General features: G+C 53.7%; 1 protein-coding gene across 1 annotated transcript; it reads right to left on the reverse strand.

Annotated features, from left to right (window-relative positions):
- Nucleotides 1-7822: 7822 nt before the first annotated feature.
- LOC308057963 (vigilin-like) lies at nucleotides 7823-12234 on the reverse strand (the record flags this gene model as incomplete). The annotated part of the gene is made up of 4 exons (XM_080411970.1): nucleotides 11115-12234; nucleotides 10563-10778; nucleotides 8705-8911; nucleotides 7823-8227 (listed from the first exon to the last, which is right to left on the reverse strand). Exons 1-4 carry the CDS (start codon nucleotides 11322-11324, stop codon nucleotides 7823-7825), a joined length of 1038 nt encoding a protein of 345 aa, XP_080268096.1. The 5' UTR covers nucleotides 11325-12234.
- Between the last annotated feature and the right edge of the window lie 241 nt (nucleotides 12235-12475).

Consider the following 12475-nt stretch of genomic DNA (forward strand, 5'->3'; position numbering starts at 1 on the left):
TGTTGCCCCCAAACCACAGCACATTGTAGCCCTAAGGCAACACTAGATGGAACACAAAGTCCCTTGAGATCTCTGCCAAGGCCTTCAGGTGGTCCCTGACCTCAGGCATCACAACCTTGAAGTGGGAGCCAGACGGAGGCACCAGGACATCACCGGCACCCATCTTCACACCCTGAAACAGGGCCTGGGATAAACGCTCCTGGGGACAGAGGCTGAGGCACTCGGAGGCTTTGAGCCGGCCGGCCACCATCACAGGGCTTCAGCTCATCATTTCTGTGTCAGAGCCACCAGGCAGGTGGCCCCATCCTCCCTGAGAGACTGCTCAGGGCACCTGTACCCAGCTCCAGGGGGCTGGATACACAGCCTCGGATCCATGGGGGGAGGGGTGCTTTAATCCTGGGAGCAGGATTTCTGACAGTGCCCCTGGGGAGGAAAGCCTCCTCAGGCCTGGAAGCCTGAGAGACATCCCTGCGCTGCTCCACATGTCACCAAAAGCAGGGGCTGAGGAAGGCTGCTTTGGGGCCCGTCGAGGGAACCAGCTCCCCTGGGCTGCTCTGCAGCCACCGGCTGCTGTTGCTGTCGCGCGGGTCTCAGTGCTGCTCTGCAGTCGGCCGTCACCTCCCCGTGGGACACTCCCCAGCGCAGCACACGTCTGCACTGGCTCTCCCTGGGGACAAAGATCACAAGCGAGGGATGGGCTTGGCTTTGGCCCCAGCCCCAGGCTGCCACCAGAGAGACCTGCCACCCCCGCCCCAGCTGTGCGATGTGGGCACCACGTACAGCTGCAGACGTGGGTCAGGGCAGCTGTGGGCAGGGGGCAAGCCCCGTGGTGGTACCCCGGCACTGGCAGCAGGCAGAGCTGGGGAGAGCGAGGGGCAGCCCAGGGCAGCCGGCAGCTGGCGGCGGGGCCCGTCAGGGTGCAGCACCCTCAGCAATGCCCGGCTCCTTGCGCCTCGGCCCCAGGGCTGCAGCGCAGGGCTGGCCCCAGCTGGGGCTGGGCTGGGAACAGGCAGGCAGGGCCCCTGGCAGCCCCGGCACGCACCTGCTCCCTGCATGGGGCAGCCTGCTCCTTTGCAGTCGACCCCGTGGCATCCAGAGAAGAGCCCTGCCCTGGGCCTGAGCCATCTCGGCAGGGATGAGGCCTTCCTCAACGTCCGTCCCTCAAATCCCTCCCTCCGGCCCCCACGGTCCGTCCCTAAAACACTTCCCCTCGCCCCCAGCCCCTGCGAGCGGGGAATCCGCCTCCCCAGCTGTGAGCCCGGGCGGCGCAAGCCCCCCCAGGGCTCACCCTGCCACCCATGTGGTTCCTGGAAGAAACACCATCCCACCATGCCCGCAGGCAAACCGCTATCCCTATGGACACAATGGGGGCAGCCGGCACGGGGGTTGGGGGTGGGGGGGTGGGTGTGGGGGGGTGTCACTCTCGGGGCTATCCTAGTGAGCAACACTCAGAGAGGCCAAAAACTGGAGTGCAGGGTTGATGCCGGCATTAGAGCCGGCTGCAAGCGAAAGGCACTCAATGGGCATGGGCGCTGCTGGGAGGGAAAGCGCCACGTCAGGACGGTCGGGAATCTCGGCTGGCTGGGAGGGAGCTCCATCGAGCGCTCAGAGTCGAGGCTTGAGATCCTTGCAGCCACGGAGGTTTTTGCACGGAGAGCTGCGCTAAGCAAGGCCCGTTTATCACTTTGGCTGCAACACGAGGGTGCTGCACCCCTGCATGGTGCTTCCCCTGAGCCGACAGAGAACTTTCTCTCCTGGGCTTTGTTCCCTCTGGGACAGCGGCTGTGAGCGAGGCAGGGCTGTCAGATATGCGCAGCTGGGGTCGAGGGGCTCAGAACGGATAAACCCCCCGGCCCGCGCCCGGCCCTGCCCCTCTCTTACAGCCGCCATGGCAGTTCCCCTGCAGCTGAATAGAACCATCAACGCTCTGTCTTCAGTGGGGTTTCTTGTACATAGAAAAAAGGGACAGCACAAAGCGTGAAGCAAAGCCAAGAAGGTGGCACCTGCTTTTAAAAAAGAATACATTCAGTACATCACAAAAAAATGCGGTGGAACTCACTCTTCCAATTGGGTTAGGCAGGAGGAAAATGGATTTGGAAAGCAAATAAGAATCGCTCACTTCAAGCTATAAGGTGGCTACTAAACACAGACTCTCCCGTGCATGTCCTGCTCATTAGTTCCACGCTTTGGAAGTGCCTGCGGTTTCCCTGAAGCACCTTCTCTGGGTTACTCTTCCAAAGGGGTTCCGGGGACATCTGCATAGGGAAGCTGCCTGAAGCAATCACCGTTTGTTATCCTGTCAGGTTTCAGCCAGGGCAGATAGCCTGTGCATGCAGGGACTACAAACTGCAGGCATCGCAACTTATGGACCCCAAGAAAAAGGGGGTACATGATATGAATTTACGGTACAAGGCTGTCACTGAAGCAAGCCATGTGAAGTGGAATATAGTACTTCTAGCAACAGTGAAATAGTGTACATTGAAAGAGTATTCAACTATATACAAAAAAGTCATGAAAACTTTTTTTCAGGACATTTCTCAAGATCTTGAGAAATAGACCTCTGTTTACTGGTAAGGGAAAAAGAAGTAAGAAACTAAAAAGTGTCCATCCCAATACACACACCACCACCACAAACACCACCACCCGCCCCCAAATTACCTCAGGTGAACCGCGGCCTTTTGAAAAAGGGCCAGCATCTAAAGCGTATGTAGTGACCTGGAACAACGTTGCTGCATATTTGGGATCCAGATGATACAGGGCAGCGTGAGGATTGCTAACATGGACAGAACAGCGGGACTTACTTTGCCTCTTTATCTCGGTAGCTAGGTAAATAGCTAAGGATCGAGGCTCTTGTGGCGAGGTGTCTGCTTACCCTTGAGCAAACAGTACTTCAGTAAGTGCAAAACCAAACCTGCAACATCGGGAACGGCAGTTTCCTGCTGACACGCATTTTTTTCCAAAAGGCAGGTGTCTGCTTCCTATCCGGGGCCATCTTTGTGCACGCTAAAAATAGTTCATGCACTTAGTGCAGTGTTCAGAGTTTTGAGAGATGGACAGCAGTGTCTGGATACACCTGGGCTTCTTGAGCTTCCTGAATTTTTTCAGCGGTTGATCTCGAAAAGCTTTTCTTCTCTCCTTTTCTCTTCTGGTGTGCTTTCAGCCTCTTCTCCAGAGACCTGTTTTCCCTTTCTGTTTCTTTGCTTTTCATTTTCCTGAAACGAAAGACCCTGCAAACCTTGACATTCCACAGTGTTATTAGAGAGGTAAAACCACGATCAACTGGAATCAGTTCTCATTTTAAACAAAGGGAGCTCATTTTACCTTCTTTCCTCTGAAAGGCTCATCAGCTGTTCCGGGTCTACCGAGGAGTCTGCTGTGCTCTCGGGGGTGGTTGGAGGCAAAGGTACAAGTGCCTGAACCGGAAAGGTTGAAGTTGAAAGGTGGCAAGACACCTGGAGTAGTAAGCTACCGTTTTCCAAATTGCTACCTTAGCTCCTCAAATAAGATCCCTTTGGTTGCTTTGCATTATCCACATTTGCACGGTCGCAAGATAGGCTTCAGGAGCTCTGATGAATTGGGATGATGGGCTGCCCCTTCTTGCGGGCTGGGGCACCACAAACTGGAGGGGCCTTGGAGGGTAGGACAGACCCTTGCCAGCTTCGTTCTGCTGGGCTTGCTTCTGCCTTCCTGGGACACGGTTCTGCCGTTATCCCTTGGGCAGCATTATCCCATTCTGGGGCGTGAGCCTTTTATTTTTAAATCTGCGATTTTGTATTTGACTTCTTGTAGGTATTTAGATTGATTAAGCACATTCCCAATGCATCTGAGAAACAACCTTTCTGGTTTTTCTTCTCTATCATTAGAGGGTGGGAAAAGTCAAACAGACAAGAGATCTAATGACAGGAGGAGGCACAGCAGCTGCTTGGACCTATCAGAAACTACTGTCATACATGAGAAACGTGTCAGTGTTTCTTGGCCTGACATCCCTCTACTATTTCTGATTTCACCACCATACCTGCCCCTGCTTCTCTGTAGAGGATGAACAGAGAGGGTGCTGTGTGCAAGAAGTCTTTTGCCTGGGGCTCTGCGTTTGCTTCACCTGCACGGCTCCTTTGATCTTCCAAACGCACCCATGGAACACAAAAGCACGTGCAGCAAAGTGACCTCGTGGAAGTGGACAACACCTAAACCAAAATCCACCAGCAGCACAATAAGGAATTGGACCAGAAGCCCCAGATTTTGAAAACCCTCAGCCCCTCCTCATACCTGTGCACCTGTCCACAGGTGCTGGCACCTCCTCGGCTGATGGAGGGGAGGGGCCGGCCACCTCCTCCCCAAAGATGTCCCCGCAGTTTTCAATCACAAACTGCACCAGCACGTTCCCCTGCACACATCAAAGCCTTGGCCTCAGCCTACGAGTTTTCTCCCTTTGAGCCTCCCAGTTCTCCCTGCCATCCCCCTGGGGAGGGAGGGAGGGAGCGAGCAGCTGTGTGTTGCACAGCTGGCGGCCCCGCTTGAACCACAGCAGCCTATGAGCAACAGTTAGCTGGTTGATGGTGAGAGTGCTCATCTTTCGTCCTCCATCAGGGTGCGGGCGTCACCCGTATCACACTTGGACGCACAAAAGCCTCAGCAATCCGGCTGCTGTTGGAGCTGCTGGAGAAGCTTTTTGGGCGAGCCGACGTATTTGTAGTGGCCAGCGTGGCAGTTTGCTTTATACCGTTGCCCTGAGTGTGGGCATCTGGAGAAACTGCCCATCAGTCAGTGTGCAGGGATGACGGCCGCAGGGGACAGCGAGCTGCAGGTGATGGTCAGCGGCGGCACCGTGTCTGCCTGCGTGTTGTCCCGGCTCTGAGCTAATGGCGCTGCTCCCCAGTGGAGCATCCATCGAGCCTGAGCACAGGCTGTGTCTTAGCCAGAATCCGAGCAGGAGCTGAGGGGACAGTGACACCTCCAGAGGTGCCATCCGGCCCCCACCTCCCTGTGTGACTGTGCTGTGAGTCATAAAGCTCAGCCGTGATGCCCACTGGCAAGGAGTCTGGGCCAAGGGATGATCCCAAAGTCCTCCCCTAGGACGCACCACCAAACAATATCTGCCCAGTCCCCAATTATCACATGGCAGACGTAGTCAGAAGAGAGGAAAGATCATTTTATTGAGGACAGCAACTGCGGGCTGGGGGGGTGGCGGCTACCCAGGAGCCCCAGGGCTTCAGGCAGGAAAACAGCACCTGCAACAATAAGAGCCAGGAAGCACTGCTAAAGCCACAAAGCCAGGACGAGGCGTGACTTGGTTGCCCTTGCTTTGGAGAACGCTTCACAAAGTGCCTTGCCTCAGCACTCCCGCCCAAAGGACTGGTTCTCTTCATTTACTCCAGCATCCTGAGCAGACAATAAAAGCCTTACACAAGCAGCCTGCCACAGCAAGAAAGGATCTTCCTGACTTGCCGTTCGGTTCTCAAATGTTACGTTACTGCCTGTGGAACAGGGTTTAATAGGCTGTATTCCCAAGGCCTCTGACTCCCCTTTACTGACCTGGAGCCCCGCGTTCGTGCTTTTCCCAAATGATATTCGTTCTGGTGTTTGGTCCACAGTTCCCCGTTCTAATAGTGCATTCCACCACTTCATACGTCGACTTTTCAATCGCTTCGTCCGTCTCTGGCCGGCCCCCTCGCGGGGAACACGGAAACGCAGATCGGGACCCCCCACTCACTTCACAGTTGAACTGTGTCTCTCACACACATCACACTTGCCGGGCAGCCCTCAGCCACACAGGCAGCATGTTACATACAACTCTAGGAATGCTGACAGTTTGCGTTAGCACACAAAGTACGTGTTTCAATGAACAATTGCCAAAAAACAAGTTCTAATTTTTTCTGGCCCTAAGCAGGGCCCTAAGCAGGGGCCCCTCTGCTCTGTTGCACCTTCTTCCCCCAGTTTCTTACTGGAACTAGTAACTCCAGCTCATCAGTTCCTTGACCATGGCTTCAATCTGTTCCTGAGCCACATGCACATCTTCTGTAGGACCTTCCAAAGTGATGTTATCCTCTCCTCCAGTGAATTTGATGCGAACCTTGAGGTGAAAGACAATGAATCTCTTAAGAATTTGCCAAGATCCAAGCCAGGCCAATGCTCTTGGTCAGGCCTAGACCATCGATCCCTGCCACTAAGAGATGCGCCTCTTCCCAAAAAGCCCAAACAAAATCCCCACAATTTCCCAAGTCAGTAACTTAACGATGTCGGCCATATGGCAGTGCCTAGAGCCCAAGGCTCTGGTGCTGTCCCGGTTTCTGCAAGGGCTTTGGAGAAGTTTACTCATCTAGCCTTTATCTAGATACCGTCTAACTCACCAGGGAGAAGCCTTGCTGCACTCAGCATTTCCAGGTATCCTGCTACATCAGTTCTCAAAACAGCACCACATAAAGCTTCCTTGGAAGGGCTCAACCCATGACAATAACATAGGATGAGCAGTGTTTGCAGCAGTAAAAGAGAGGGTTCCCTTGAACAGCAAAGATCTGTGTCATTTCCCCCTGGGTTTACCCACGCTAGAATACACCTCTCTCTCCCGTGACAAGTGATCTGGACTAAACCTTTTTCTACGCCGGGGGTGCTAAGCTAACCAGCTCATCCATACCTTTGGCATCTGCTGAGTTATTTTGGCCAGGTTCTGTCCTTTCTTTCCAATAATGAAACGATGAAGCCAAGAGGGGGCAGAGACCGAGGAGACGGTAAAACTGTTGGCCTGAGAGACAGAAAAACAGAGAAGCTGTTTGATGGACAAACTGGAAGAGGCCTTCCCAACAATTCAGTTCCAATTCCCATGCTGCACCTCCGGTATTGACTTCTAAGCTGCACCTCTAATGGCCCAAGAGAGAGCACCCCCGCTACAGCCGTCAGTGCTCACAAATGTATCTTCATGGGACCTTCAAAGGAGGCCTAGCCCATCTTGTCAGTACCTTTGCAAAGACTTCAGTCAATGCTTGCCCCAGTTTTTCAGGCTCGCCTCGCAGTATCACCGTCTCCGAGCTACTGTCAATGGGTGGGATCTCGACAGAGACTCCAGTCTTCTCCAAGATCTCCTGCAGGGAATTCCCCTTGGGGCCGATGACATACTTGTGCTGAGACTTTTTCACCTCCACTGCAATAGTAGTAGTCTTCTTTTTCTGTAGGGGCAGAGACACTGAGGCGTCAATCACAAGGGGGCGGGGAAGGACAAGAGCGACAGGAAGAGGCACAAGATGCAGTCAGACTCTGCACCCAGCAAAGAGCAAAGCCAAGCTGAGCACAGTGGCTCGGCAGTACCCTAGCACCCCTTGGGCCCCTGCCTACAGAAAGCCTTGTGCTCAAAAATTCACAGGGGAAGTACAAAACTAGCATGCTGTGTCAAGCTCCCTGGGACACGGCATGGAAGAGACCACACGCACACACAGGCATGTCGTTGTCGTTGTCGTCCCCCCCGTCCCCCCGTTGGACAGCAGGGTTCAACTCCCAGCCGTCTCCCAGGCAGTGCTGTGATGCAACACTGTGCAGGCTATAAGCCGATTGTTGAAATCCAGACCGGTACAAATACAGACCTAACCACGAGGAAAAACAGCCCAGCAACCCACAACAAGGATATTCACAGCAGCGTTGGCTGTGGGAAATAAACTGGAGTGACATTCGCTCTTCAGCAACTTCTACTTAGGTAGCAACTTTGATACTGTCAGCTGGCCACCACTGTAGACTTCACACTTCTTTCCTTCCTTAGTAGCCCCGGTGTGAACAAGAGCCAGGGGAGCTCTTGGTGGCCTGCTAAGTCCCACGGTACAGAAAAGCGAGTAATCTGTCACGTCCCGGATAGTATCAGCCCGGCTCCCACTCTGCCGAGTGAGGAAACGGTAGGATTCGGGGTCATGTACTGCAAGGGCTTCTGAGCCAGATGCAACGGAGGGATGCACAAAAGTAGAACAAGAAGGGAAGAGTGCCTAGGAGCAGGTGCCAGGGGAAGGTGGGAAGCTTTATGGACCATCCGTACCTTCTCCTCATAGATCTTCTTAACTCGAGCCACAGCCTGGGCTAGTTGCTCCTTTTCTCCGGTGAAGACTATCTCGGTCTTGTTGACACTGGGTGGAGGAATGTTGATGCGCGTCCCTGTGTCCTGCATGAGCTCCCTCACCAGCTTGTTGTAAGGGCCAGCAATGAAAGGGTGGTACACTTTCTCCACGTCCAGCCGCTCCACGGCACGCTTATCCTGGAAGAGCCCACAACAGACCTTGGTGGGAACTGCCCTCTATATTACAGTCTCTGCCAGGCACAGCTAAGTTCCCAGGGGTGTCCTGCCTGACACTCTGGCCCAAGCAACCTTCTCAGTTGGCGGGCTTGTAGATCTCCACCTCTTTCAATCTACAAATACGGTTGCTGCTGCTGCTCCTTGTTTACGATATTCACCCCTGTGATCTCCTGCCTTATCTCAGCTGGCACCTAAGACGCGTCGCTTCAACTCTCAAATGCTTGTTTTGGCTTCAGAGATGGACAAAACGCAGCACAAGAAGTTTCAGGACCTGGCAGCGGTGCTCACACAGCCAGCGAGTGGCACAGCATACGTCTCCGTTCAGGCTAACGTTAGCCACTGACTGTAGCCACGGTGGCTGCAAACTCCGACTACACCACGGGGAAGCAAAATGGCTGAGCAGCCAATGCCATGAGAGAGATCACAGTACTGAGGTACCTGCTCAGCGGAGATAAGCAGGATCTCGTGCCGGGCCTTCTCAATCCCTTCTTTAGTGCCGCTGATCTTGATCTGGTTGCTGAGGTCATCTGGGCGGGGGACCTGCATTTTGGTTGCAGTTTTGAGCTTCAGGTCCTGCAGCTTCTCACCCTTCTTTCCAATGACAAAACGGTGGTGCTCCTTGGGGATGGCAACTGTTGCCGAAGCCTGCAGCAGAAGAACCAAGCATCTGTGAAAAGCCTTGCCTGCACTGGCAGATCCACAGGAACAGAGCCAGGGAAAGCAAGGTAGACGCTGCTCAGTGGTACTGCTCCTCAGAGCAAACACAACGCCTTCCCAGCACACTCTGTCTGAGGGCTGACACTGTACCAGTTGATCTACAGCGCCTCCGTGCCAGGAGTATAGACCCCACCTTTCCCTCAAAACCCTTCTGTTTGCACAGGAGCGGTACTCTGAATTAGCAAAGGCCTTCCGACACAGACGAGGAGGTGCCTCTCCTCCAGTGTAAGACACCAGACAACAACTGAGATGACAGCGCACAGCTGGAGTTTATCTGAACTCTGACACCTGCTGCCAAGGCTACAGAGAACAAGACATACAGTATGACTCCTAGGAAAGAGAAATTCAACACCAGAAACCTACTGCAGGAGGCAGGCAGCTAGCAGATGCTCACCGCTACTTAAGTGCTAAGGTGTCTTCAAGTGTAGCACGTGCTGCTCCTGGGACTGCTTCTAGAAGGCCCCACATGCAAAAGGGGTCCTTCTCAATCTACCATTAAAGGGCTGGTCTATACAAGGGCTTCCTGACTTCTTCCCTTCTCACTGAGTTTGTACAGGTCTGGTAGCTGATGACTGCTATCGTGCTCCTGGTCCCTGTGATTAGGTAACCACTAACAGCAATCAGACAATGAACATTCAAGCTATAATGGAAAAATGAAAGATGAAGAAAAGATCACTCGGTGTGACTTTTCAGCTCTGTGTTCCTGTCCTGAAGCCAGCCAAGCGTAAGAGAAGCTGGAATACAGACACACCTTCCAGACCTGGGGCCAGGGCAGTAGGAGGTATATTTGGGAACAGTGGCTCACGGATCTGTGGCGGCACGACCTGAACTGATTTTTCAGATGCACATTGTGGATGTAGGGTTTTGTTCCTTTCTCTTTCCTCTGGCAGGGTATGACACAGGGGCTGAACAGCACTAAGCAGACATGGTATTAACATCGCATTACCTACCTTTGGCATTATACTTTAAAACACACTGCAACACCTGGCTGCGATACATCCTAACAAGAGCTACCACCTTGACTATGAGCTCAAGAACCTTAAGGTAAGAGATCAAAACCTAGAGGACTGAAGCAACCGAAACAACAGGGTTGTGGCTCCTTACCAGTGTGCCTTGAGCTACACAAGGCAGAACCCTGACCCGAAGCTTTTGGCTTTTGGCAGGACTTCCTTTTCTCTACTTTTCTTTCTCCCAGCCTTCCACGTTCTTCTCTGAAGGGCTTCAGGAAAAGCACAGTCCCGTTCTCACACACTACTAGCTTTGTGTGTGAGGCTCCTGCACCCCCTCCAGCACCAGCACCTCAGCACAAAGTCACTGGTTGCAACTCAAATGTTCCAGAGATCGCAGACTCCACGCTTCATGCAACACCACGGCCTGTAATTACCTTGGAACCCTATTTTAAGCCTCATTCCTATTCCAAATTGCCAATTGGGTGCTTTGAAAACGTATGGCAAAGCTGAATTAGTCATGTAACAACACACCTCTTTGGCTTACAAGCACATGGGCCCAAGGGTCTCAAAGCATTTGCGAGTCTTGGGGAAGAGCAAAGATGAAGGCAGAAACAGTTAGATGCCCTCACCTGAGTCTGCAGTCGAGCGACAATCTGCTTCCGAGCCTTCGTGACTGCTTCCGGCTTGCCAGAGACCACGATCGAAAGGCCCTGGTCCTTTGCGAGAGACAGCTCCAGGTGAGCTCCCGTCTTCTGCATGATGTCAAGGCAGATCTTGGCCTGCTTGCTTTCTCCCAACTGATCCATGTCCTTGTATTTCCTCTCCTCCAGTGGCACATGGAACACCTGCTCAGCCACGGGACAGACACAAGCAGGGCACAGCAAGGTGTCAGTGTGCTTTTGATTGTCAGTGCCTCCCTCTGCAATCCTCCCTTCAGGCCTGTTCCAGCTGTCTGTGCAACAGGGATGCAGAGCTTTGTCTGGGCAGTTTTCAACACATCCCTCCCCCTCCAGAGCCGTCCTAGCATTCAGCCGCAGTCTTCCTTGTGCCCCAGGGCAAAGGACAGCAAAGAGGCAGTTACTCTGGCACACTAAGGGATTTCATACTCCAGGGAAAGCTTCGCTTCACCTACTTTTTGGAGGGATGAAAAGGAGGGAGATAAGACACCCACTCCCACCAACCTGAGTGATGACAGAAGCCTTTATTGGCCGGATTTTGCTCCAGGGCCCAGCAGGTTCCCGGGCAGCTTCCAAACATGGTGCTTTTTCAGGGAGCGCAGGGAAGGCTTCCTCGTAGGTGGGAGGATCCTTCTCTTCTTCCGAGTTTAAAGCTGTTACTGGGGTGAAGCAAACAAGGCCAATGAGATGCTCTCCCCACAGAAACGCCCCCATTCATAGGCAGTGCAACTCTATTGAGGCATCATCAAAGAGGGACAACAAAGGACTTGTGCACTACTATTCACCCTGCTACAGTTATGCTTGTGGAGAGCAGCCGAGTCGGGAGCACAGCTGAGCTCAGCACAGCACAGACTGCAGTAGGTGCCGCTATGGATGCAGGAAGCAACCGTGCAAGTGAATGGTGGCAGCAAACACAGCACATTATCGCCAGCTTTGTTGAGAGGAGCTTCATCAGGGGACAACAGGCCAAGGAGAAAGAAATCAAAGGGACACAGCAAGGCTGTAGGTCAGAAGGGGACAGGACAGACACATGCCCAGGAAGAAGGCAGAGAGAAGCAGAAGCACTCTAGTTGGGGCAGAGTCCAGGGAAAGCCTGTAGCTTATGTTCGACTCAGCTGGGCACTGGGCTGTGCCAAGCGGGCCAGCTCGCAGCTGGAGAATGGGTGCCGAGACCCATCAGTGAGTCAGCCAATACGGTTATACTGACTTTCCCCAGCACCTGGCTGAGCAAAGGAGGAAGTGACAATCCAGCACACTGATCCCACGAGGCTCTCTTGCAGCCCAATGACCCCTGCTTGCACATGACCTGCCCCACGGCTGACAGCGTTGCTAGCCAGAGCTCTGTGAAGATCTGAGGCTTGCCTCCGCCTGGCCCTGCACTGTGCAGCACCACCGATGTGCTCCTGTTGGTGGAAAGCCAGAGTCTGGCAGGCCGCCAGCCTAGGAATGGCGAACGCCGTGCCTGGACACTTAGGGGGAGCCGGAGGCATGGAGCGAGCTTGGCTAACAGCAAGGAACCTTGCCTGCGCAGTCTCTATTTAGAGGCACATCACAGGAACTCAGCTGTGTCTTCTCACCTTTCACCTGCTGCTGCGTCAAGCCACTGCGGTGTTTGGCAAAGCTCTCCTGGCTCAAAACTGCCACCGAGCTCATCGCCGACTTCCCACGCACACACACAATCCGGGTATGCCACTGGAAGAGACAGAGGAGGCAACACTGTTACCAGCACCACTCAAGATGCACACAAGTCACTCCAGGAAGGCAAATGACGTGTTTCCTGAGCACTTTTCCAGCCGGCCTCTTGAGAAGCGCCTACAGGGCCAGTCTGCTGCCCTGTTCTCTTGCTGAACCACACAGAAACTGAG

This window comes from Falco punctatus (assembly GCF_963210335.1).
Source record: "Falco punctatus genome assembly, contig: scaffold_27, whole genome shotgun sequence".
NCBI lineage: Eukaryota > Metazoa > Chordata > Aves > Falconiformes > Falconidae > Falco > Falco punctatus.